The sequence below is a fragment of the Penaeus monodon genome, chromosome 40 (assembly GCF_015228065.2).
Source record: "Penaeus monodon isolate SGIC_2016 chromosome 40, NSTDA_Pmon_1, whole genome shotgun sequence".
NCBI lineage: Eukaryota > Metazoa > Arthropoda > Malacostraca > Decapoda > Penaeidae > Penaeus > Penaeus monodon.
Window position 1 is genome coordinate 13,968,085 of NC_051425.1, and position 27,086 is coordinate 13,995,170.

At 42.0% G+C, this 27,086-nt stretch overlaps 3 protein-coding genes across 7 annotated transcripts in view; all 3 read right to left on the minus strand.

The window, feature by feature from the left end:
- Positions 1 to 151: 151 nt before the first annotated feature.
- Positions 152 to 11,288, minus strand: LOC119597928 (fat-like cadherin-related tumor suppressor homolog). Of its 2 annotated transcripts, XM_037947595.1 has the most exons (10): positions 11,092 to 11,288; positions 10,553 to 10,811; positions 9,270 to 10,433; positions 8,253 to 9,131; positions 7,929 to 8,132; positions 6,846 to 7,230; positions 6,340 to 6,450; positions 4,197 to 4,364; positions 2,787 to 2,970; positions 152 to 2,459 (listed from the first exon to the last, which is right to left on the minus strand). In XM_037947595.1, exons 1-10 carry the CDS (start codon positions 11,139 to 11,141, stop codon positions 2,063 to 2,065), a joined length of 3,801 nt encoding a protein of 1,266 aa, XP_037803523.1. In that variant the 5' UTR covers positions 11,142 to 11,288; the 3' UTR covers positions 152 to 2,062. The 2 variants fall into 2 exon arrangements, with proteins under 2 accessions (XP_037803523.1, XP_037803524.1); XM_037947596.1 differs by lacking the exon at positions 4,197 to 4,364.
- On the minus strand, positions 11,163 to 22,534 carry LOC119598016 (protocadherin Fat 1-like). Its single transcript, XM_037947662.1, has 24 exons — positions 22,500 to 22,534; positions 22,184 to 22,355; positions 21,801 to 21,938; positions 21,262 to 21,426; positions 20,561 to 20,716; positions 19,687 to 19,921; positions 18,845 to 19,066; positions 18,250 to 18,687; positions 17,907 to 18,101; positions 17,426 to 17,728; positions 17,046 to 17,254; positions 16,385 to 16,529; positions 15,808 to 15,969; positions 15,275 to 15,498; positions 14,825 to 14,921; positions 14,431 to 14,597; positions 14,007 to 14,124; positions 13,591 to 13,872; positions 13,010 to 13,420; positions 12,680 to 12,871; positions 12,149 to 12,337; positions 11,692 to 11,906; positions 11,279 to 11,373; positions 11,163 to 11,184 (listed from the first exon to the last, which is right to left on the minus strand). Exons 1-24 carry the CDS (start codon positions 22,532 to 22,534, stop codon positions 11,163 to 11,165), a joined length of 4,587 nt encoding a protein of 1,528 aa, XP_037803590.1.
- The window catches only part of LOC119597926 (fat-like cadherin-related tumor suppressor homolog), a 191,189-nt gene continuing 183,789 nt past the window's right edge, over positions 19,687 to 27,086 (minus strand). For 3 of the 4 annotated variants that reach the window (XM_037947593.1, XM_037947592.1, XM_037947594.1), the window contains exons 9-16: positions 26,768 to 26,984; positions 25,893 to 26,032; positions 25,282 to 25,523; positions 24,595 to 24,839; positions 24,038 to 24,224; positions 23,448 to 23,676; positions 22,963 to 23,216; positions 22,601 to 22,796 (exon numbers count right to left, since the gene is read on the minus strand). In XM_037947593.1, the coding sequence (XP_037803521.1) occupies positions 22,733 to 22,796; positions 22,963 to 23,216; positions 23,448 to 23,676; positions 24,038 to 24,224; positions 24,595 to 24,839; positions 25,282 to 25,523; positions 25,893 to 26,032; positions 26,768 to 26,984 (1,578 nt within the window). In that variant the 3' untranslated portion in view covers positions 22,601 to 22,732. Of the gene's footprint in view, positions 19,859 to 20,560; positions 20,717 to 21,261; positions 21,427 to 21,800; positions 21,939 to 22,183; positions 22,356 to 22,594; positions 22,797 to 22,962; positions 23,217 to 23,447; positions 23,677 to 24,037; positions 24,225 to 24,594; positions 24,840 to 25,281; positions 25,524 to 25,892; positions 26,033 to 26,767; positions 26,985 to 27,086 lie in introns of those variants that run through there. The other variant, XR_005230940.1, reaches the window with a different exon arrangement.

Consider the following 27,086-nt stretch of genomic DNA (forward strand, 5'->3'; position numbering starts at 1 on the left):
TAAGTTCATCTTGTTCACTGAAAGCACTACAGTACTGTAAGAATTACTCTTAAAAGACAAAGGCTCTTAGATCACGGAAGATACAGATCCGATATGGCTTGTATTTACAACACTTCTGTGGTGCAGTTCTGGCTTTAATAAATACCAGTAACAAGTTATTACAAGTTTATTTACAAAATCTGTATAAAACAATAGCTGCCAAAGCAACCATACAATTATTCATAAAACTGTTTTAATATAACCGTTACTCCTGTATTAGTTCACATTAAAAATATGAATCCCTCCTCTACAGAGTATAGCTATTATCACAAGTACTTCGGTTAGTACAATAACCTATCAGGAACGGAATGGTACAGAGGATATGACAGCTGGTAGGATTGCAAAGCACAATGTTCATGACATGGTCAGTAATCAGTCCTTCGATATTATAAACAGGGGTTTCTTTGTTAGTTCCAGAAACAAAATAGATTAATATTGATAACATTAAAAAAAACTTGTTTTACTGATCATGTCACATGTCAAACTGAGTAAATAAAAGAGGTGAACTTACATCTCCAGTTCCAACGTACAAGTAATGCAATTTGAATATTCAATTATGTTTACAAAAACGTTCCTTGGTTATGGAGGAAGCCTGTTTTGGGAAGCAGTTTTGGAGAATTGTCTATGCTTGATTGGATTAATTAATATATCATTGTCAATAAAATACATAAAAATTACTGAAGTAATATTTTTAAAAGTTTATATTTATATATATATGTATATATATAAAAGCTGCTCAATTCATGTTAATCAAGTTTAGCAACAAGCATCATTCCAGGTCGTCATGGCAACTGCAGGACAAACCCCGCTACGGCTAGATGGGCATCCGGCACTGCCTGGCCACAACACCAACTCTCTCCTATGCTCTTTGCACAAGGACACTTAAGGACACAAGAAACTGCCACCTTAAACAGGAGGGAAGTCTTCCATTTTAAATGCAATCAGTTCTATTAAAATAAATACAATTAATAGTTTCTAAACATTTCACATACGTTACAGTAAGAAAAGAAAAATCTCCAATGACTTTGTGTAAACACAAATCATATTTTAATCTATCGTCCTATGAATAATGAAATAAGGAGTCAGTGATAAAATGAGACATATAAATGAATCTAAAATACCAAAATGTAGTACCAATAATGATACAATGAAATGCAAAAAATGCATTACATATTACCTATTTCTAACATGGACTAGTCAGTCATTCAGCCCAATCTGTGACTGGTTAGTTACCAAGAATCTTCACAGGCAGCTTGACACCTTACCTGAAGAATCTAACCCTGTCAGTTCACACTGGAAAAAATATAAACATTCTGTGGAACACATTTTGGAAATTATTTACAATGACCACTTTTTTTTTTTTATATTTACAGTACTTATTTACAGTCACTGTTTTACACAGGCGACTTCTAAGTACTAGCAGACTGATCCATCTGCTGGCATGAGTCGCGCAGTTCAGAGTAGCACCAATAGCCTTGAGAATCTAAATAATCAAGGGAGACATCTTGTCACTTGTTCGCAGACAAACTTCTATCATCTCCAGTGCTATTGACTAAAGTATAATGCATCTATACCACACACTTGTCTAGATTTTCTCTTTTGGAAACTTTGATAGAAATTGGCACTTTGCCCAAGGAAATCAAAATTCAGGTTCACTTCAGAAAATATCTGGAACCCTTTCTATGTCCTCGTGTATCATTGAAAACCTTGGATTTTAGGCACACTGGAAGATATACATAACACTTAAAAGGAATCCCTATTTAACCTTAGTCAGCTTACAGGCACTAAGAAATGGCAGCTGTAATTCACAAAAGAATCCACTTGACACATTTCCACAGACACTAATGAGAATACCATTGCCCTAAAATATCCTTTTCTTTTCCATTTTTCAGTCATATTCCTAAAAGTACTTTTTGAAGACAACTGTACATCTTTCCTTGGTTTAAACTATTTGTGCGCTTTCACTTGGATTTTTTTTTTTTCTCCCATTTTGTTTTTTTTTAAATCTAGCGATCCATCAAATCTATTTCTTAATTTTGTCGTCATTCTCAAACTCCGAGTTGACTTCTGAGTCCTCAATATCACAGACATTGTCCAGGTCAGATGCAGATGTATTGGATGCTGCACCACCCCACAAGGAGGCTCCTTCCTCTTCGTCTTCCATGCCAGAAATCACGGATATATCTGCTCCAAATTCACTAAAGCGTTTAACGGTGTCATGCCTGCGATTGCTCCGAACTCTGTAAGGAGAGTATGTGGCACCATCGCGGTCCTCTGGGAGATGGTTGATTGGTGGAGGCCTGTAGACTACACTGTAGGGATCATCAAGTGTGTTCAGCAACTTCCCCCTCTCGTCGTCGGTTTCTGTTTCACTTCCCACTTGGTAACGTGGGAGATACTGGTTCGGGTGAGTTTCATATCTGGAAAGGAAGAGTGGTTTTAAATGATAATGAATTATATGAAACTTCCTTTGCCCTCTTGTGCTGTGAAAATAATAAAATTTCAATATAATGTATTTATATACATCTATCAAACTTAAAATTTACAGCCAAGTTTCCAGTCCCAATTAGTTAAGTCTATTCTTGAGAATTAATTGAATAAAACCCTTTTCATTTTATTACCTCCTCCCATAAAATTAATAATAAAAAAAAGTTCACATGCATTACAATAATTACCTTGCAAACTCAATACAAGGCTAAATAAATTTTCCTCTGACTTTTATGAAGTCTACAGCTATTCTACTATACCTTTGAGGTTGGGGAATGAAGAGTGAAGTGTCAGACTCGGCCCCTGCGTCAGAATTGGGGTCGAGTAATTGTGAGGTATCTAGGTCAGGTCGGGACTCAAGCTCGAATTCAGTACCACACTCACTTACAAGCTCATCTGCTGGCAAGGTCTCCATATCTCTACCAGGATCTACTGGGCCCTCCACTGCAATTCAAAATTGGCACTGAGTTTCTCTCCATGGGATTTCAAAAGGGAAATCTTCCCTGATTCATTCTTACTTAATCTAAAGTACCACATTTACCATGCATTGTGTATACCCTGTTGATGTACTTTGAAGTTCAGTTATCATTGTTTTTACTTTTATATTTAAAAATTATTTACATATTGAATCGAGTGCTTTAAATGTCTGATAGAATAAAATTAATAACCAAACACTGATAAATGATGAGAAAGATCTGAAAGACAATGAATAGCTTCTGAGATGAAGACTGTATAGCCAACTCCTCGCAGTTGGACCCCGTAATAGTACTTGCATGTCTAGCAACTGCCACTTTATCCATACTCATCTAGCCCCAATACAGTAAAGTGGGGGTGTGCAACCATTTGGAGCAAAAGGACTTCTAATCAAGACTTGTGTTTTGGAAGACCATACATCCATACTACATCATGCTAGTTACCAGGAACTATTGTATGGAATTATATAAAGAGAGAAATAATTGTGAAAATGAATGTAAAAAAAATTATATAAAAAAAAAAAATTATCAACTATAAATATCTGATGATGAGAAACAATGGCTTTGCTGGCTACTAGCTTTCATTACTGACCAATATAAGTCTAACTTGGATCTATTGTCCTACATCTAAAAAGCATGAAGGCATCTCTCTCTCTCTCTCTCTCTCTCTCTCTGAATGAAGGTTTTAGGAATTTTGGATTAATTTTAGGTACATTTATGATTGGTTTCCACTTAAGTGCTGAATTATAGGCCAATAGTTTCTATCTGCACTGAAAGTCTTAGAGGGTTGTATGTTGCAAAGGCTGTCATATAGTAAATTTATTTTTAATTACCAGCTGCTATTATATGGCAAGACATTCTGAAACTGCACATTTATCGAAAATATGTTTATTTGTTGGTGTTGCAGTTACATTTAACCCATTAGCAAGGGGGTTAAATCATGACACCTCTTCCTATAAAAATATTCTTTATCTTGCAAATCTCTCTCACCAACTATCATCATGAACCAAGTTAATGAAACAACAAAGATGCTCTTAAAATCACTGTAATATATCTTACCTGAAAAATAACACTGTAAAACCAAAAGTGGGGAAAAGAACAAAAAAAAAAAAAAAAATAAAAAAAAATAATAAAAAATAAAAATAAAAAAAATAAAAAATAAAAAGTGGGATATTCTTCATCATCTATCAAGCCTACCTGGGGGCATCAAAGGCTGATTTTCTGCTGGCTTCACTACTATAGATTCGTTAGACTCATTGGAATGGTATGAGGAGGAATCTCTCACTTCTCCTCCGGGAACTTCCATGATGTTGGGAAGTGGGTTCTGGGAGGGTCGCGCCCAATCCGAGCAATCCCAATGGTAGCCTGCCACCACGTGGACACCGGGACACAGGTTAGTCACAACACAAGTCACAGAAGAAAGGAGAAAAAGAAAATTGGCCCTCATTCTTTGGCATCATGTCCAGGCTATATTTATGACGTTTATGTTTTTTTTTATTTTTAGAATTTGGGGATGGGGGGGGGGATGTCAACTCTTTTTTTTTTTTTTTAATCTTGATTTTAACCTTGAATGGGCATATCAAATTGCAGCTTTATCTGATCAATGAGGACCAATTATGCACATACAAGTGTCTGCTTCCAACATGCACAAAACAGTAATAGGTTTATTTGGATTCCTTGCATTTTAGGTGGACGCAGCAGACGCAAATAATTTGTCAATACTTTTACAGCAATCATAATGCTGCTGGAAGAAAGCCATTTTCTTTTTCTTTTCTTACATCTACATACAGCACAGATGCATATACCCATGTGCTGTTGAGATCTAAAGCACAGCAGAAGCAAATTGATCATAACACTTTCACCCTCACACTTACAGCATCTGTCACCCTTTTCTTTGAAGCTAATTCCTTGCGAGGAGGATGATTCTAATCCCGCATCCTATCATCTTATTCACAATATATGTACAACTATGAATAAGTACATGTCAATTTACAACAGGATTTATAGAGGAATTTAATAATCCGTCATTCTTTGTGTTGTGATGACGGTGCCGAAGCAAGCACAGGGAGATAAGGAAATATTTAACATGAAGTCCAAAATCAAATAAGATGACACAGAAGGTACTTAACAGATTTCCGTACTGTTTACAAGGGGGTTTAGTAATTTTTAAGTATTTAAATACAGATTCAGTACACACGCGTAGGTGAACTGTATCAGCAAAAGGGGTATTTTAAATTTGATGTTAAAAAGGAAGAGGTACTATGAGTTCAGTGTGGCCAGTCTGTCATGTGAGATATAATGCCTGAAGAAAAAAAGAAAAAAAAAAAAAAAGAAAAAAAAAAAAGAACCCTTTAAATATTATGTATGTAACTTTAAACTAGAAAGAATAAAATCCCTTTTTTTTTTTTTTTTTTTATACTGTAGTTACCTATAATGAACTCACAGACTTTCTGTACAAGTCTAACTAGTACAAGTATAACATGTCTTTTTTTTAAACAAATTCTCTACTGTAAAATATCTTCGTTAAGGAGACTAATTAGGTTTACGACTAAATAAGGACACGTTTGTGTAAACTTTTTCTTGTAATCTTCCTAAAAGCTTACGTTGAATCACTTCTTTTGACCATGTTAAAATGATTTAAAAATGTAACATAAAATATGTTTAAACCCAAAAATATTATTGAAAAGAAATGTTGATGTTATCAGTTATTTTGAACAAAAGAAGAATCATGCTACACAGAACATTTTAGTTTAAAAGAGCAGCTTGCAAAGAATGAATGAATACTGTACATATGATAACTTAAGAAAATAGATAAATAAATAAAATAAATAAATATATACTGCAAATTACTTATTTATGGATGAAGAGACCTTACTTATTACTTATATATCCATACACTGTTTATTTAAGGAAGTCACATATCTCATTTACAGGTCTATACAGTGACAAAGGTGACAGAATCCTCAAGTTAGAGGTGGGTACTGTAAGTGTCATGATCTTTAATGTAACAAGAACTGTAATGTTCTCCTCCCACTCCTAGAGTGAACAAGGTAATTTTATACGTACTTCTGCTCATTTTACCTAAGGCTAATAACAACATCTTAAAATTAAAGAAGTGCTAGTGTAAAAAAATAATATAAAAAGCACATACAAGCAAGCGCAAACATGCTACTCAGTCTGCAACATATGCTAAGACACATTTATAATATGCATGATGCACTAATAACAATGTTTAAATTCATGCTACAATTTTGGGCTTTTATTAACATTCTGAACTTGACCAACAGAACAGAGAGAGAGAAAGATGAAGACGAAAAAAGGGGAGGACGACGAAACTCACCTGGCAGATCGTCCATTGAGGCCCCAGACCGCACACTAGCATCATCCCTGGTGCTGCCATCAACACTTAGTTTCTTGAGGCTCATGTACTCACCCTGACGGAACTTTACATCTGGCAAGAACAAGACAGCAGCTGGCATGATTCTCCCCACCAACAAAAGGTATTTAGGCCAAAGACATATTGACTTTATATATTTTCCTGCCATTGTGGAACCTGGACATTTTCACTTTATATATTCTCCTGCCATAATAGAACAGTGACATTTTTGTAATATATTTTCCTGCCTTGTAACAAAAAAACAGAAAAAAACAAACAAACTTGAACCCTGACATCATACAAAACTGAAAGCAAAAGCAAAATCATTTTCTTTTTTAAACTATAAAAAGTTGGGGAACACATTATAGATATTTTATTGCCAGTTTCCAATTGCAAAGACGTTAAGGCTTGAGAGGATGTTCTCTAACCCCAGCAAGAATGAAGAGAATGAAGACGTGCACAATACAAACCATTTTGGATCTTGGCATTCTCATAGTAGGTGTCCTTCAGATTATGTGCAAGTGCATCCTTCCACGGTTTATGCAAACTGTCTGTATCTGCTGCCAAAGTGGATCCTGGTGAGCCCAGGGTGGAGCCCATGGTGGAGCCCAGGGTGGAGCCCCGGGGGGTCCCAAGAGGGTTAATCTGGGGGGTGTGGAGGTGATGGTGATGGTGGAGGCTGTTGGGCTTGGATATGTTTTGAACAAAGTCCCGGGAGTACTGTGGAAGGTTCTCTAGCTCATCCCCAGCTGAGCCGTAGCTACGGATGGTGTCAAAGTTGTTTAGCGGCATGTACGCAGGTTCACTAGGACTAGTGGGGTAGGAGTCGGGGCGAGGCGTGCAACCGTGCGGATTCTGCAACACATACAAGCCAACACAACAGTAAGGCGCAGCCAACACAACAATCATGACCTGACGGGGCTGCTTTGGGAGGAAGTGCGGTACTTCATCAAAATACAGACTTTATGCCAAGACATGAGCAGGGCCATTTAGATATGCTTGGGGGATTATTGTATTGTATTCAACCCCTTCAATTCCTTTATTTATGATTAGGAGGCTACATTTTGATGATTTACCTCTGTTAGTTCAGACACTATTACACAAAGTTTGTGGAAAAAAATGTCTCAAAACTTATTGATGAAATGCATGTGTAAAATAATCTTGAAGCCTATGGCACATGCAAAGCCTCTATTAAATAATCATAAAAAGCTAAAGTGGCAATCTGGTGATGTAAGCAAATTTCTAGATGTGATTTCTACATCTGCAAATTTAAGTGTAGTTTTAAAAGATTGCACAAAGGTACCAAAATACAAAAAGCAAAAATAAAAATGAGTATCATCATATACTCTTTACATATAAGGGTTATAACTAGCTTAAAACATCACCTTCAGTGCATTAAAATATTGTTTAAAGAAATATTTTAGTTTGATAATTACCTAATGAAATCCACACAGTTATGAACACACAAATACAGGCACACAGCAAATATTTTTGTAAAGTGCTAATGAATATAATAAAGGTAGAAAAAAAAAAACAAATTCCAGTATATTTACCTGTGAGGCTTCCAGATTGCTCATCTTAGAATTTCTCTTGTAGATGTTATGATTGTCTGTATTTTTGGGTTTCAGGATAACATGGTTTGTCTGCTCTATCAACTGTCTTCTGCGAGCAGCTCTCCTCTCTCGGCAGTGCATTGCTAAGACAATGATCAGGCCAAGAATGATGACTGATACTATGCCAATGACTATGTAGATGATCTGTAATGAGATGTAAATTAGTACATGGAGACATTTTTCCTGAAAATAAAGATATGAATGCACAATTTTTGTTCAGCATCTGAAAGTTTGCTTCACGTATGGCCCTGTCTGTAAACCTACCTCCTCCATTCCAATATCGATCAGTGTTCCTCTGACAGCATCACAGTAAGTCCCTGTAGCATTTCCTGGACACATGCATCGGAAGCTCCCATACGTGTTGATGCAGCTGCCGCCATTCAGACAGGGGTTCTTGGCACATTCATTGATGTCAATATTACAGTAGGCTCCAGTGAACCCACGGCACTTGCAAATTGGGCCAGAAATACCCTCCTCACAAGTTCCTCTGTTCAGACAAGGATTAGGGTTGCAATACATGTACTGGCAGCGAGGGCCTGACACACGAGCTGGACATTCACATCTGTAAGTGTTTTCAATGTTGACACAGTGGCCATTGTTTAAACAAGGTGAGGAAGCACAAGGATTGGAGTCCAGCTCGCAACGTGACCCAAGGAAACGGGGATGGCACTGGCAAATGAAGGATGCACCGCGTTCTTCACAAGTGCCACCATTAAGACAGGGGTGAGCACCACAGACACCTGGAGGCTGTAACTCAGACTGGCAGTGTTGCACCACGTGGGCCAGGCGGGTAAGTGATGCCACCTTGGTGGTTGCCTGATGAGTCAGAGGTAAGGGGGTATCATCCACTCTAGGGTCATCAATGCAACCAACCATCCCTTGCCGTGGGTCCTGGGCTCCTGCCCATGGTCTCACTTCTGCTCCAAGGTACAGGTGTGGGGTTTCAAGATTGAGAAGGTCTGATGAACCAGGGGAGGCTCCTTGTTCCCTGAACTGGCCATCAACCGTCACTTCAGCCGTGTTGCCAAACCGCTCTAAACCTACATGATGCCACTGCCCATCATCTACTCGAACAGATGATACAGTTACAAGGCCTTCTCCACTCCCCAAGTCCCACCTGTACCTGACTTCCCCTTCCTCAAGCTGTAAAGATGAGAGAAATATTAATTATGTGAGAAATATATTCAAAACAGATAATATCCATCACTAAACTTTCATTCACTTTAATCAAATCAACATCTCTACTTGAATAATCACTGAAAAAAATGAATACCAAATTACCTCCAGGATGCTATAATCAATTCTTCCAGCGGTGAACATCAAATTCCCAGATGGATGCAGTGTGCGGAACCAGAGAGAGAAGGAGAAGTGTCGCTCAATTGGGTTTCTGAGGGAGTATTGTGTATAGCTTTTGCCTCGGAATGACAAGGGGGAGACAGGAGAGTAACATTCCGGATTAGTGTCTCTCCCTATGCAGCTGGTCTTGTTCAAGCTGCATGTGGCACCAACCAAACCTTCTGGGCAAACACATATATATCCAAGTCTTGAACTATCTGGTTCACATATCTTGAATGAAGGGCATGGGTTGTGTGCACACTCGTTGATGACAATCTCACAACGGGCACCAGAGAAGCCAATGGGGCAGACACACTTTGACTCATGGCGGTGGTGCAGAGATACATAGCTCTTAGTATCTGTTACAATGGCAACCTGGCTGTCATCCAGCACCACTTGTTCCCTGCACTCACCATTTTCGCAGGTATCTTCTGTGCACTCATCTTCCACCACACCTATCACCTGCAGTCCAAGCACCGATTCCAATGTCTGCTGACCAGAGGTGACCTTCTTACGAACCAGGCTCCTTGGGTAGAAAGCACCTCCATTCTTCCTTACAGCAAATAACACATCAAGATCAGCTGCAGTTCCATATTTTCCTTTGCTCACTTTCTTCTTGCCATCTCGTCTGGTTCTTGTGTGGCTGTTTTGGAGACTGAGGATGATGACGTCCCTCGACTTTACATTCATGAGGTTCTTGATACCTCTGTGAAAACTGCGCTTGTAGGACAGAAGGAACTCCTCTGCAGTTGCCCCTCCCAGTTGCACAATGACAGCGTTCTCTACCATTTCATCACTAATATTAATAACATCAGTCTCTGCTTGACCAATGGTTGTGAACTTCCCATCTGTTACTGAAATGTTGACGGTGTAGGATCCCTCATCCAAACCGCCCACAGAAGACAGAGTGCCGTCACGGGGGTCAATGGAGAAGTACCTAGAGGTTCCTCCGTTGTGGCTGGATATAACAGAGTACGTGAGTGTGTCATATGGGTCCTCATCTGCAGCTTTGATTTTGCCAAGGACACCACCAAAGTAGTCTCCTGTGTGGACAAATACTGTCACGTAGAGAGGGAGTACCATCGGAGGGTAGCGAGACTCTTCGATGATCTGCGAAGGGAAATTTAAATATTCATTTAATGATAATACCTTTAGAGATTTAAAGATCACACCTCATGAAACACCAAAACAAAACAAAGATAATAATGGAAGTAAGCAGCCACACAAACCTTGACGTCAATCCATGTCTCTGCAAAGAGTGGGGGACGCCCATTGTCATACACCCTTATGAGCAAATGGTAGTCTGCCTTGACCATGTGGTTGAACTTCGTAGCGGTGCGCAGGTGTCCATCCTGAGTCATCCGGAATTCGTTGTTTTCATTCCCATTCCGAATCTCAAAGGTGAAAGGGCCTACCATTACCAGAGGCTTCGTCATCATTGTCAATGATGTCGAACTTGAAGACCAGATGGTTGACTGGTTTGTCCTCCTGTGAATGATTTATAAGGAAAAATTAGTCTCAATTTATCTAAGACAGACAGGAAAGACAATACAGACACACATACACAGGCATGAACACACACACACACACACACACACACACACACACATGCAGCAGCAACGCGCGCGCGCACACGCACGTACGCGCACACATGCACACACACACACACACACACACACACACACACACACACACACACACACACACACACACACACACACACACATATTCTCCCATTCACTCCCTCTCGATCAACACAAAATCTCACCTGAACATAAGCAGTATGGTTGGTCTCGACAAACACAGGAGGATTGTCATTGGCGTCGCTGACCTCGATGTTCAGCATGACCGAGCCGGACCGCTGAGGAATGCCATGATCCAGGGCAATCACCTCCAAGTTGTAGGATGAGACGGTCTCCCTGTCGAGCGGTCCAGCTACAGACACGTGTCCTGACTGAGGGTCGATCTGGAACTGCTTCTTGGGGTCTCCATTAGCTATGGCATAGCTGATCTTGCCATTAGCTTCACTGTCTAAGTCTGTCGCTATGACCTGTAAGGGAAACGAGTGATCTTTAAATCTCCCTTAGTATTAATTTTAGATAAATATTGTTTTCTTTTTCTTCTGAAACTACTCGAATGTAATTACTGGTAATTTTATTGAAATTTGTAAAATGATTGTTGAGCTTTTCATACTTCATCAATGCATATGTGAACATGAAATAAAAATGTATCATAATTTCTGTTTCATTCCTTGTACATCCCTTTGGTTCTTAATAAAAATGCGAGATGAGCGAGTTATTTCAAAACCTGAATGAAATTTCCACAACAGTAGAAAAAAAAAAAACTATTCTACCAGAATTCACCATACCTGGATGAGTCTCTCTCGATTCAGAGCAGCCTCGTTGACTATAGCAGAGTAGGAATTCTGTAGGAATATGGGCGCATTGTCATTGATGTCTGTGATGGTGACGTTGACGGTAGCGTGGTTGGAGAGAGGAGGTTCTCCACCATCTGTAGCCTGAACGGTCAGCTGGTAGTTGTGGGCTCTCTCGTAGTCTAGAGGGTCCAGCACCGATACAACGCCTGTCAAAAGATGAGGTTTTATTCAGAGACTGATGTTTGTATTGTGAATTATTTGTAGGCAGAGTTAAAAGATAAGGTTTTATTTAGAGACTGATGTTTGTATTAAGAATTACTTGTAGGTAATTTCAAAAGATAAGGTTTTATTTAGGAAGTGATGCTTATTCTATGAATTACTTGCAGCTAATGAACTCTAAGAGAGGTACATTTCAAGTGAGTCAATATTCAATGCAAATGAACATTACCTGTCTTCGGGTTGATGGAGAACTTGCGGTGTTCATTGCCACCAATGATAGAGTATGTTATTTCAGCATTCTTTCCCGAGTCACGTGACGTGGCCAAGACTCTGACGATTTCAGAGCCTATAGTTGCACTCTCTGTCACTGTTGTGTAGTATGTGTGACTTGCAAACTCTGGAGGATTGTCATTCATATCTAAAAAACAAAAAAGAAGTTCAAATAAACTCCAATACGATATCCACCAAACAAACTTTTATTTGGTATCACCATCCTGTAGCACCTTGTGGGTCCCAGGATAGTTCATGTATATTCTATATGCCACTGCTTCATCCACAATCACTCAATTCTATCCGATTTCAGACGATGAATGCATGCTACATTTTCGATATTTCTTAATTATTGCTGACTATTTTTTATAGGGAGAACCACAGTGTCTTGAAATTCGGATTGACTGATAACATTCTCCTTTATGGGTGCTATCCTCTTACCTCTAGCCTGTCTCTGATCAATTAACACTGATAACCATTTCTGACCTACCTGAAACTAACACAAGGATGTTCGTTCTGGCGGAGAGCTGTGGTGTACCGTGGTCCTTCGCAATGACAGTGAGGTTATACATAGCCTGCTTTTCTCTGTCCAAGCTCTGAGTTACGCTCAAGATCCCTGTCTGGCGATCCATCAAAAATATATCGTTTCCTTCTATTCCGTAGGTCACTTTTCTGTTCATTCCTGGAATGAGAAATAATGTTTGTAAAATAGGTAAATACAGTTTTATACTTGTATATTTTTTATAAGAAACTTAGTGTGTCGAGGTGATTTAGCAACTTTATTTTTTTAAATAATTTCAAAAGTGACAGAAATATGCACCTTTATCAGGATCCGCTGCGTGTATTTTCAATAAGAGCAGGTTCTCTGGGGAATTTTCAGGTACGTTAATACTGTAACTCGGCATACTGAACACGGGAGCATTGTCATTCACATCCGTTATCTCAATCTCCACCTGGCACGTGCACTGCCATTCCTCATTGGTCCCGTCCTTCACTATAGCCTTCAACGAGAACTGGGACTGCGTTTCCCTGTCTAGCTGTTTCGCCACCGTCAGCTGTCCCGTTTCCTGGTCCATGACAAAGCTCCCTGCACCCTGCCCTGTGACGTAGAACTGTGGTTGGGAGGTTAGGTCTTTGTCTGTGGCTGTCACTCTCAGTAAGTAGGTGCCGGGGAGAGCTGCCTCGCTGATGGTGTGGCGGTACAGGGGCGTTGTACACATGGGCCCATTATCTGAAAAGAAGAAGTTCGTGTAGGGAAAAATAGAAGAACATATACACAGTTTAATATGCCATTTACCTGCTTTAGCCTATAGGAAAATATCTCTATGAACCAGGACAGAAAATTAGCCATAAAAACAAAAAACAAAAGTAAAACATTAAAAAAAATCCTCCCACACTCACCATTAACATCCAGAATCTCAATGAAGACCCAGGCCTTAGCAACGAACACCCCGTCGGTAGCGGTCACTTCCAAGGCGTACTGGTCGACCACTTCCCGGTCCAGCTTCTTGGCCACGTAGATCTGGCCGCCGCTCCGGACATGGAAGTGCTGGAGGGCGTTGCCGGCGGTGAGGTAGTAGATGATGCCCTGGCCCACCTCTCCGTCCAGCGCCCCTCCTCCCAGGTCGTAGTCCTGCACTTCGAGCTGCACGACCACAGTGCCTGGTAGTGCATCCTCGCGCACTGGAAAAAGGGAGAGACGGTGACTGTTAAGGGCTGTGGATCTTATAAAAATACTGAAACAGTTCTCTTGCAGTATTTAACCTCCAAAAGCAAATTGCTGACGATCTTCCAAACGAATGTTCATTTAAGCTCACCTGCTGACCGATATTCGTCTTTCACAAACTGGGGAGGATTGTCGTTATAATCTATAACGTCAATCATTATAGTCGCCGTTGAACTGCGCTGAGGGCTCCCGTTATCCTTGGCTATCACCTGAAATCAAGAAATAAAATGTGCTCTAACAACCATTGTACCCATTGCTATTCATCCCCACAGAAGGCAAAAGAAAAAGAAAAGAAAAGTATATATAAGTATACATATACATCGATAAACAGAAAAATAGAGAAATATAGAAACAGACAAATAAAACTGTAAGAGAAAACCCAAAATAAGAATCATACAAATTACCAAAAAACATACAAACCAATACGAGAAAACGCAAAAAAAAAAAAAAAAAAAAAAAAAAAAAAAAAAAAATCATAAAAATTACAAAAATATTAAAAAAAGAATCCCACCGACCTTGAGTTCATATTTGGACTTGGTCTCAGCATCGAGCTCTTGGTTGAGGGAGAGCCAGCCGGAGTAAGGGTCGAGGGTGAAGAGAGGCTCCTCCAGAAGGGGCGACTGCTCCTCCAAGGTGTAGCGGACCTCGGAGTTGCTCCCGGTGTCCTTATCTTTGGCGAATACTGTGGTGACGAATTGCGAAGGAATGCATTAATTATCCACGTTAACACGGATTCCATAACATGTACGTAGTCACCAATACACGCATCTGTATGACACACACACCCTATACTAACCCATCAACATATGCAATAAGTATACCCTCTCTTCTTTTCCCTTACCGTACTTCGAGATAAATTCATAAGCAATTAGCAAATATTTCGATAAACAGTAACACAGCTGCACATACCTTTAACAACGTTAGAGCCTGAGGGAGTATTCTCAGCGACAGACACGTAGTAAGTCTCGCTCTCAAACGCTGGGGCTTCGTCGTTCACATCTTGAACCTATAAAAAAGTGTATCCAGTAATTTAAAGACTTGTGAAAGTATTTTTTTTTTGGTTTGTTCTTTTGGTATATGAATTCGACAACTTAATTCGTTAACAATAAAAAGGTTACGAGTTACTTTCACGTTACAAAAACAAGAACCCAATTTCTTATCGTAGCTTGAACTTATAATACCTTGATTCATTAACAATAAAATAGTCAGAGTTCATGTCACACAACAAAAATAATAACCCAGTTTCTCCAAGTAGCTCGAAACAATAAATAAATACCCAAATAATAATGAAATTTCGATCCTTCAACGACACCAACACTGAAATTCTGATCCCACGGTGCCAACCACACAAAAGCTCACCTCGATCTCCACTGTCGTGCTAGCGGCGAGTTCGGGCTCAGCGATGGGCACGGCCGTTACAATGAGGGACAGACGCTGTGTTTCTTCATGGTCGAGGAGTGCCGTGAGGGTCAGAGTGCCACTGGGAGACACTGAAACCGGGGGGGAAACCTCGTGGCCCCCCCAGTCAACCACGTACTGAAGTTCGCCATCATAACGGGCGGCAACGTCGCCAATGCGCGTTCCTGGAGTTGTCAAGAGGAAATGGTTCATAGTTAAAAGTATCGAAGATCAAGAAGAGCGAAAGGGAAAATTCAGGGTCAAGTGGGGGATAAAAACAACAAAAACCAAACCTTTTTCTGTGTTAAAGAAAAATAAAAAAACAATCAAACCTTTCTTTACATAAAAAACAAAAACTTTTCTTTAAATTTAATAACAAAATAAAGAAGAAAAACTTTCTTGTTACTAATAAAAAAGGGAGAGAAAAAATAAAACGTAAACACAAGATACAAGAAATTACCATTAAACATAGCAATCAAACAAAAACAACAAACCTGGCTGAGTATCTTCCGACACGGGGAGCGAGTATTTCCTGGACAGAAACTCCGGAGGTTTTACGTCAACGCCGACAATGCGAAGTAACACAGCGACGTTGGAATGCAGGGACTTTTTGCCTTTATCTCTGCCTTCTACAAAGAACTCGAATTCTGAGCTTCCTGTGTTGGTAAAAAAAAAAAAAAAGATTAACAGGATATTGCCAAATTTAACCATCGTCATTTGCAAAAGTAAAAAAAGGAAAGTGAAATCGATTTAAGGATAAAAAGGAATATTGATTTTTTTTTTTGGTAACCCAATCGAATTTATGATTTTATCAGATTTATAGTAAAATCTGTAAACTTATGAGAACTCGATGTTAACTAGTATTGGCGGAAAAAATACCCGTTTTATTTTGAACATGAAACTGTCACCCAATATTTATTCTTTACTCGATCCCACATCACCATACCGGCGTTTTACAAATAATAATAACAAGATAGAATGACATGCCCCCCCCCCCCCGCCTCACAAAAAAAATAAATAAAGAAAAAAGAAATTTTACAAATTACACCCAAAACTATAACCTTCACGCACCCAGTTCATTTGCGTTTTTCTTCAGAATAATATTCCCGGTCGTGGGCTCGATAGCGAAGGCGTCCATGGTATCTGGCAGAGTCGACATGTGGTACTGATATGTGACGTTTCCGTTTTCTCCTTCGTCGGGATCCTCGGCCGAAACCTGCAAAGAAAACGGGATTCCAGTCCTCAACGATTCTGTTATTTGGGAATCTCCTTTGTCTGAATTGGAGAAAAAAAACATACTTGAGCCAAATACGCATCCTCGGTTGGTATTCAACTACAAAATGATCACACACACGCACACACACACACACACACACACACACACACACACATACACATACACATACACATACACATACACATACACATACACATACACATACACATACACATACACACGCACACGCACACGCACACGCACACGCACACGCACACGCACACGCACACGCACACACACACACACACACACACACACACACACACACACACACACACACCTGCGAGTCTATATGCAAACATTTTTTATGTCTATATGCAATTTAAAAAAAAAAAATTATCCCAGAACCGGGTGTCATCTAAACTCCTTCGAAACACCTGCTTATATAAATAAGAAAGAGGGATTACATGTACAAATAGTTCACTGAAAGACAAATAAATGAAGATCTCCACTTACCGTCAACACAATAGTGCCAGCAGTTGTGTTGGACCTGATAATTGCCTTGTAATCAGACTGCTTAAAGACGGGTTTATTGTCATTTTCGTCGTCGACTGTGATGTGCAGCGTCGTGAACCCTGTGCGGCCTCCGATGTCCATGGCCATGACGGTAAAGGAATATTCCCTCCTCTCTTCTCGGTCAAACACCTTTGATGTCCATACTTCTCCTGCAGATTATATATCATTTTGTAAGAAAAACGAAAAAAAAAAAATCTATTTAGATCTTCATACATTTCTTAACGTCAGTCCAAACCCGCATCGAATCTAATGAATGTGGCATAACAGTGCATGTCTTCTGTAGCTTTTGGTATAATAATGTATGTCTTTTCTCGCTTTACCTGTATTTTCATTGATCCTGAAGAAACTGTGAGCTTTGTCCCCTATGAAATGATATGTCACGTCTCCATAGCGACCCGAATCGTCATCTCGGGCCGACACTTGAGCAACTGTGGTCTTGATGACGTTCTCCTGTATTCGGGCGTTGTACTGAGCCACTCTGAAGGTGGGGGAGCGGGCGTTGACGGGGGAAATGGTCACCACAAGCCTCGAGTAGGCTGTGAAGACGCCGTCGGTCACGGATATGTTGAGGATGTGCTGGTTACTCTCCTGGAGTTTCTGGTTGTTCCATACGGTTACTATGCCTGGGGAGAAACGTGGTTTGGTTTTAGTGCAAAGCCTAGTTTTTACAGTAATATAGTGGAACAATATTGAGAAAACAAGGGAAGATAATCACGACATAGAGCCTAATGCAATATTCGGAAACCATACATGCATATACATTAGTTTTCTGCCAATGATTGTAAGGAAAATACAACTTACCGGTAGTGGGCTCAATGACAAAAGCTTGCATGTCATTCCCATCAACAATGGAGTACGTTAGTTTGTCGACATCACTGACATCTTCATCCGAGGCAGAGACGAGGGTGACAAAGTGTCCCCTCGAGGCATCCTCTGTTATCACACACCGCTGTGCCTGCTGCTCGAATACTGGGGGGTTGTCGTTCATGTCCACCACTGGAAAGACAACGACGTTCTCGTTACAATGCGCTCTCAATATTTTTGGCTGCTCAGGAATGTATACACTGTGGAAACAAGATATCAATATGATGCTGCATTCATTCAAACCGTTATCTTTTTCTCAAATCCTGCATTCTTTACGAACCTGTTACTAAAATATGTGCTGTGGACGAGAGCGGCGGTGTCCCCTTGTCAATGGCCTGGACCAGGAAGTGGTGAACAGGAGCCGTCTCCCTGTCCAGTCCCTGCTTCAGAATCAATACGCCCGAGTCTCCCTCCATGTAGAAGTTGTCAGGCAGAGTTCCATTGAGTCCCATGAGCCTGTAGGTGACGCCAGCGTTGGGTCCTGTGTCCAGGTCCGACGTGGTTATGGTGAGGATGGGGGTAGCGATCGCTGTAGCCTCGGACACCGTGACGTTGTAGAAATGTTGTAAGAATTCTGGAGGGTTGTCATTCACGTCGATCACCTGCACTGACACCACGACCTCCGCCCACTTGCCCGAGTGGCTGTCTGTGGCCCGCACTGTCAGCTGGTAAGTGTTCTGGCTCTCGTAGTCAAGATCGTCTTGCACTCTGATCAAACCTGAAACAACACCAACAAAAAACATAACAATTTCGTAAAAAAAAAAAACATTATTTAAGACCTTATTATCAAAATGTAATAAAGTTATTATTTCAACTAGTCATATTTAAACTAAGGCAGTATCCATGCACAGATTACCGAACACCAAACCAATCACCTTCTTCGTGTTCCATGGCAAAAGTCTGGTGTTCATTTCCTCCTACAATGGTGTATATAAGCTTCCTATTGAGCTGACTGTGTGCCACGACTGTCACGATGGGCGTGTGCGTGTCTGCATCCTCGGCCACTGTGGCACTGTAGAACTGCCGGTCAAAGATGGGCTGAGATCTGTCCACCACCTTCAGCCGCACCGGGACTTGGGAGGAGAGAGGTGGCGAGCCTGCAGAGGAAGAGCAAGGGGAATTTAACAACATCTAAAATATAAAAAAGGTCGTAAAAATAAGTGGAAGGAATGGTGTCGATGAACAAATGGTGTTTAGCCCAATACATGCACTGAAGAAACATATAGCAGTGGCAATAATAATAATAATAATAATAATAATAATAATAATAATAATAATAATGATAATAATAATAATGATAATAATAGACAGCACACCAAAGATGTGAAATATAGTGAAAAACAGCACTACTCCCACATTATAATCATCATCACACACACTTTTATAATATTAGAAACATCACTAATCAAAACTTATACTGACTTCCACTCATCATAATCCCTCACACACACACGCACACGCACACGCACACACACATACTCTCTCTCTCTCTCTCTCTCTCTCTCTCTCTCTCTCTCTCTCTCTCTCTCTCTCTCTCTCTCTCTCTCTCTCTCTCTCTCTCTCTCTCACTCACTCTCACTCTCACTCTCACTCTCACTCTCACTCTCACTCTCACTCTCACTCTCTCTCTCCCTCCCTTTAAAAAAACACCCTACAGCAAACCCCAAGCAACAGACAGGGAGGAGAACCCGTCGTCGCAACAGCCGCCCGCTCTTACCTCCGTCGTACGCGCTGACGATGAGCTCGTACTCGCTCTTGAGGCCTTCGAGGGTCTGCCTGAGGATGATCTCGCCCGTGGACCGGCTGACGCTGAAGAGCTCGCCGTTGCCTCGTTGCAGTTCGTAGCGGACGTCGCGGTTTTCGTCGGCATCGAAGTCGGTGGCGTGGACCTGAGGGAGGAGTGAGGAGGTTGCAATGAGAGAATGTTGCGGTGGGAAATGTGCAGTGAGATACTGTTGCAAGGAGAGAATGTTGCAGTGGGAAATGTGCAATCAGATACTGTTGCAGAGAGAATGTGCAATGAGATACTGTTGCAGTGAGAAATGTGCAATTAGATACTGTTGCAGTGAGAAATGTGCAATTAGAAACTGTTGCAATGAGAGAATGTTGCAGTGGGAAATTTGCAATGTAATTCTTGCAGTGAGAAAAGTACAATGAAAATATTACAAGGAGAGAATGTTGTAGTGATGTAATGTTGCAGTAAGAATGTGCAATGAGAATGTTGCACTGTGAGAATGTTGTAATAAGAAAGGTGCAATATCAAACAAACTTCTCTGTCGTGTTTTTTATATATGACTGATATTCTATTCAGCAAACCACTTCGCATTGTTTTGGTTACATTTCATGATATTCGGGAATTATCGAAATTTACTATAACACCTTCGACCGAACATAAAAGATGCTTTTATATACTGATATCAACGAGAACACATAAAGAACTCAAATAATCATAAAAAAGTACGGGTAATCTCCAACCTCAACCTCAAATCTCACCAACACCTAAACAAAAAACAAAAACAAACAAAACAAACAAACAAACAAACAACCACACAAAAAAAAACAAGAATGAAACACCCCCAAAAAAACCTTACCCTGAACACCACTTGGTTCTTCTTGGCGTCGACAGAGATGACGCCGTAGTAGGGTTTGTTGACGAAGATGGGGGCGTTGTCGTTGCGGTCCGTGACAACGACGTGGACTTGCACGTGGGCCACTCTCGCTGGGACGCTGGGGATGATGCTTCGGACCTGGGGGGGGGAAGAGTAAGGGGTAAAAAGGGGGTAAAAACACACACATACATTCATACATACATACATACGTACGTACGTACATACATTCATACGTACATGCATACATACATACATACATACATGCACATACATACATACATGTAGACATGCAGACATGCAGACATGCACACACACACACACACACACACACACACACACACACACACACACACACACACACACACACACACACACACACACCACACACACACACACTTACTCACTCACTCAATCTCTCTTTCTCTCTCTCTCTCTCTCTCTCTCTCTCTCTCTCTCTTTCACTCACTCTCTCTCTCTCTTCTCTCTCTCCTCTCTCTCTCTCTCTCTCTCTCTCTCTCCTCTCTCTCCTCTCTCTCTCTCTCTCTCTCTCACTTACTTACTTACTTACTTACTTACTCATCACTCACTCACTCACTCATTCATTCACTCACTCACTCACTCTCACTCGCTCACTCTCAATCACTCACTCTCATTTCCAATCCCTCCAGCTTCGCCATCCTTACCTCAACTATGAGTAGATAGTTATCCTGCACCTCCCTGTCGAATGGTCTCCCTCGGGTCTGGATCACGCCTGAAGTCTCTCCTATCTCGAACATGTCAGTAGGATTCAGGATGCTGAACTTCAGATGTTCATTCAGTTCACTGCCCAGGACGTGCACCATCACCACCTGTAACAGAGGGAGTTTTTGAGAACGTGATAATATTATTATTATTATTTTTTTTTTACACGTTTCACTTTTCGCTGCAACATCAATCTTTACTTCTACCCTAATACTACTTCCGTTAAATACTGTGATGGTAATTAATTCACCTCCGTCTAATGAATTATTCATAATAACGACCACTACATATTAACCACTATCGTTTTATCTAATGACTCACTCGTAAAATCGACCACTACATACACCATAATCCATCTTGCCAAATCACTTCCTCATAATAACGACCACTACCTATGCACCATCACCCACTCTCACAACAATGGTTTTCCTTCCCTTCGTCTTCACTTTCTGAACCTCAGGACTTCAGGATGGTGTCCTACCTTGTCCACTCGGGTGCTGTTCTCCTCCACGGCCGCGAAGTACTTGTCCTCGCTGAATCTCAGGCCTGTGTTGGGTATCGGTTCCACGTGGATGTTGGCTGTGGTGCTGGAGGCGAACTGGCCGTCATTCACAGTCACCTGGGGAGGGTAGAGACGAGAGCGTTAGTTACAAGAGGCAAGGTCGTGTGGTTTTGCGTTAGTTAAGAGTCAAAGTGTGGCTTTGTGTTAGTTAAAAGGGTCAAATCCGTGCGTTTTTTTGCCAAGTTATTGATGATATTCTTTTTCTTTCTTTCCTGACTTCCATGAAAATGCTTGTCAACTCAGTCATGAAAATAGTGCTTGCATGATATTCTGACAAGAAAAATGAATATTCGAATACTCACTTTTAGTCGATAAAAACCAGCCAAGTTCCTGGATTCGTTGACGGTAATGAGCCCCGTCTTTGAACTGATCTTGAACTTGCCATCCTTATTTCCGTCCGCTATTTCATACTCCAGATTAGCCTTGCCATCAAAATCCAGGTCCGTTGCATTGAGCTGCACAACAGCCACGCCACTGCAAAAAAAGGTTTATATAGAAATGCTAAAACCATAACCGTGTACATGCTGGTTTCCATGGGATTGAATAATTCCAAACAGTATGATGCAACAGCATGAAAACGAATAATCTCTCTCTTGCTATATGATATCAATCCATTACAATTTTCTTCTAAATACCACTTCTTGTAAACGCATTTCGGACACACAATCTTTCCAATCTACTCACAAGAATATAAAAAAAAACATCAAACTTACACATTGGTGGGTATGAGTAAAGAAGCATTGTACTCCTGCAGCAGAAACCGAGGGGGTACATCGTTAATGTCAGTGATAGTGATGGTGACCGTGGCAGTGGTAGAAGCGCACAGTCTCGGGTGGCCGTTGTCATGGACCTTAACACTGAAGGTCACCTTGGATACAACTTCGTGATCCAAAGGTCCGACAGTCCTTATAGCACCTGGGAAAATAGGGGATTCGTGATTATTACATTAAAAAAAACTGGTAATAATGAAACTTTTCTTTTTAGAATATATCCTCATATCTTTTACTCATATTTATCAAGTAGGTAATACATCTTTCTTCTGCACGAATTCCTCCCGACAGAGCTCCCCTCGTGACCCTACCAGTCGAAGGAGTCGATGGCGAAGTACTTCCTCGCCTCCTCTTCCAAGATGGTAAACACCAGGTTGGCATTCTGGTCCGAGTCCTTGTCCTTGGCAGAGATGACCAGGGGGGTGTTATCCTCCATCAGGACGACTGAGTTGACTGCGGCCGCTTCGGAAATGTGGCCCACGTAGCTGCTCTGGGTGAAGTATGGAGGGTTGTCGTTCTCGTCCAAGACATTGATCACCAGGTGAGCTGTTGACTCCTGCCCGTTCTGACGGAGGGGAAAAATAAATCAGTTTTTTTTCTATCTTTTGAATAATCTCTGACTGCCTAAAGCAATATGATTATACTCTACGATCAACTCTTCATTTTAATTCACACATACACACAAAAAAAAACTTATTTCATAAATTCTGAACACTAAAAACGACAGACAAAAGACACCTCCTCTCCCTACAAACACACAACCATCCCTCAGACCTGAAGGTCCCCGCAGCCTTACCATCGACGACGCAAACACAGTGTAGTTGTAGGACTGGCTCTTCTCGTAGTCCACAGGGGCGTCGAGGGACACGGTTCCGGTAGAAGGGTTGATGGCGAAGGGAATCCGCCTGGAGTCCACGTTGAGGGAGAACACCACGCCGAGGCGGCTCTCCACCTCCACGATACCCAGGTAGTCCCCGACGTGGGCCTTTTCGCTCACCTCTAACACGTACTCCTTCTTCAGGAACCTAGGTAGGGGTGGATGCAGATAGTGATGACAATACGAGGAATTTTCCCCCATGGAAATCCAAGAGCTGTGACTATGGTAATTGGGGTTATTAATAATAAAATATCTAAACTTTCAGGAATACCACCGATTTTGTAGAGATATAAAATAACGCAGGACAAGTTTATGTAACTAACTATACTGCATACACTCTATAATATTACAATTCACCCACCTCTATAACATCAAAATATCCCCACTTCTACAACCTAACAGTCCACCCACATCTACAACATTACAATTCACACACTTCTATAACATTACAATACCCATTTGTATATTATTACAATTCATCGAGTATTTAAAAAAAAGCTCACACGCACCTTGGCGGAGCCCCGTGAGCAATCTTCACATGGATGTTCACATTGACGTGCGAGTGCTTGGGCGGCGATCCGTTGTCACTTCCCCGCACAGCCAGCCAGTACTCGGGCATCTCCTGTCTATCCACGTTGCGTACCAGGGTGATGATGCCCGTCGAGGGATGGAGGCTGAACACGCCCCCAATGTTGCCTGGAGGGATAGGGAGGGTGTTTTGAAATACGTGGTGAAAAAAGGGGGGGTTATGATTGATAAAGAAGTCCTTTTCTGAGACTCACACATTTTCAAAAGCTTTTGATTAAACGGTGAATGTCCCCTTAATATTAGACCGATAAGAAGTTCACGACTTGCTTAATTTCAGAAGTTTTTAACTATAGGATGAATATCCCCCCATAAAGCCATCTGATAATAAACCCTACCTTAACACCACTAAATTATGAAACCTTTTAAAACACCCTTCCCTTCCGTAGAATCCCCACATCTAATTATCCCCGCCTCAAAAGAAAATACACCTTCGACAGACGCAGACGTCGCCCCACACGACGCAACCCGACCCCCTCACCTGAGATAATGGAATACGTAATATCCCCGTTGACGCCCTTGTCCCTGTCGATGGCCACCACCTCCGTGACGGCCGTGCCCACCGCCGCCGTCTCCGTGACCGTGCCGTTGTACAGGGTGGCGAGGAACTGCGGCGCGTGGTCGTTGTAGTCCCGCACGCGGATGATCACGCGCGCGTAGTCGCTCTTGATGGGGATGATGCGGTCCTTCACGCACACGGTCAGGATGTGCACCTCCTGCACCTCCCTGTAGAGGATGGATGAAGAGGGTGAGAGAAGGGCGTTGAAGGGTGGATGAAGATGGGATGAGGAGGGCGGGAGAGGGCCGTTGGGGGATAGATGAAGAGGGTGAGGAAAGATGTCGAAGGATGAGTCAGGAGGAGGAGTTGGTGAAGGAAACGTGAAAACATGATAATGATCGGCGAACAGTAAAATGTACCAGTTCTGTTCTTGCTATCTCTCTCTCTCTCTCTCTCTCTCTCTCTCTCTCTCTCTCTCTCTCTCTCTCTCTCTCTCTCTCTCTCTCTCTCTCTCGTCTCCTCACTCAAACATACTTCCTTTCTCCCATTCTCTCATTCTCCCTCTCTCCCTCTTCCTCACCCTCCATAACATGTCGTCCTCCTCCTCCCTCGTTCTCCAGCGCCCCTCCCTTTAACCCCCGCTTTCCCTCTCTTCCCCTCCTTCCTCACCTGTCTAGCGGCTCATACAGAACGATGTCCCCGCTCTCCGGGCTGACCATGAACTTTGAGGCGGAGGCGACGTGGGCTGTGTTGACGAGCGTGAAGGTGAGGTGCTTGTCGGAGTCGGGGTCGGAGGCGGTGAGGGTGGCGATGGTGGTGCCCGGGGAGGTGTTCTCGCCCACCTCCACCTCGTACGTGGGCTCCGAGAACGCCGGCCGGTTGTCGTTCACGTCCAGGACGGAGACGATCACCTGTGAGGGAGGAGAGACGGAAGGAGAGAGAGAGAAAAAGATAAATTATAATAATATATATATTAATTCGCGTAAAAAAGTATATTAATTCACAGAAGAAAAAAAAAGTGGTATATTAATTCGCGTCAGTCATTAAGAGCTTCTGAAAGTACAAAACAAAGAACAGATCGATGTTCTACGACACGAGAAAAATACATATACGATCTTAACGCCATATCACATTATCCTTTCCTGCGCACTAAACACCCTATATCAACAATACATTAATCATACTTTCATACAAAAAAAGCTAATTGTAACAAAAGTAACAAACAAAAAAACACTACAACACAGGTACATCACAAAACAAGACTATCAAGCCAACCCTACCTGGCTGGTGACAGTGTAGACGCCGTCCGTGACTCCAATAGTGAGGTTGTACAGGGATTTCTTCTCAGCATCCAACTTTCCTGCCAACATGATGCTGCCTGTGTCCCTCCCGATGGCGAACTTGTACTCGTCGTCGCCAGCTGTGGTTTGGAGGGCGGAGGGGCACGGAGGGGCACGGAGGGGCACGGAGGGGGCCAGGGAGGGGCGAGGAGGGCCACGGAGGGGGCGAGGGAGGGGCATGGAGGGGGCGAGGGTGGGGCACGGAGGAGGCGAGGGAGGGGCGAGGAGGGGGCGAGGGAGGGGCGAGGAGGGGTGAGGAGGGGGCGAGGGAGGGGTGAGGGAGGAGGCGAGGGAGGGTGATATGAGGAGGACGGGAGGGGGGGGGGGAGGAGAGGGGTAAGAGATTAGATAAGTAAATAATAGACACTATATGAACACATGGAATGCGGTGTGGGGATCACATTAATTAGACACATCTTTGTATATATTTTATATTAAGAAAGACACAAAAATAAGAGAAATCTCAAAAGAAAAACAAATCCAGACAAAGATCACCCAAAACAACAAATATAAAATATCCTTAAAGAAAACAGAAAAAAAACACAATACAAAGGCTAGAAATCACTCCAAACGGAGGAAGAAGAAGAGAGAAGAACGAGAAGAAGAAAAAGAAAAAGATGATGATAAGGGAGAAGACCAACATCCACAACAGGTACAAGAAGAACCAGAAGAAGCATACGAAGAAGAAAGACAAATAAATAAATAAATAAATAATAAAAAAAAATTAAATAAAAGAAAAAGACGAAAAAAAACAATAGAAAGAAAAAAAAGACGAAAAAACCGAAAACCGAAAGACCACATTCACCGCCACCCACCTATAATATCGAACCACACGCGGTCCCCGTCCTCGTCTCGGGCGTTGATGAGGGTCACGTGCTGGCCGATGGGGTCACTCTCGAGCACCGTGACCCGCGCCTCCGCCTCCTCCAGGATCGACGGCGGGTTTTTCGAGTCCTCGGGCACGGGCACGACGTCGATCACCACCAGGCAGGAGCTGGCGTTTCGAGGACGACCGTTGTCTATGGCCTGGACCTGTTGGAGGACGGGGCGGGACGGCAAAGGAGGGGAGGAGGGGAGGAGGAGGGGAGGAGGAGGGAGGAGGGAGGAGGAGGGGGAGGGGAGGAGGAGGGAGAG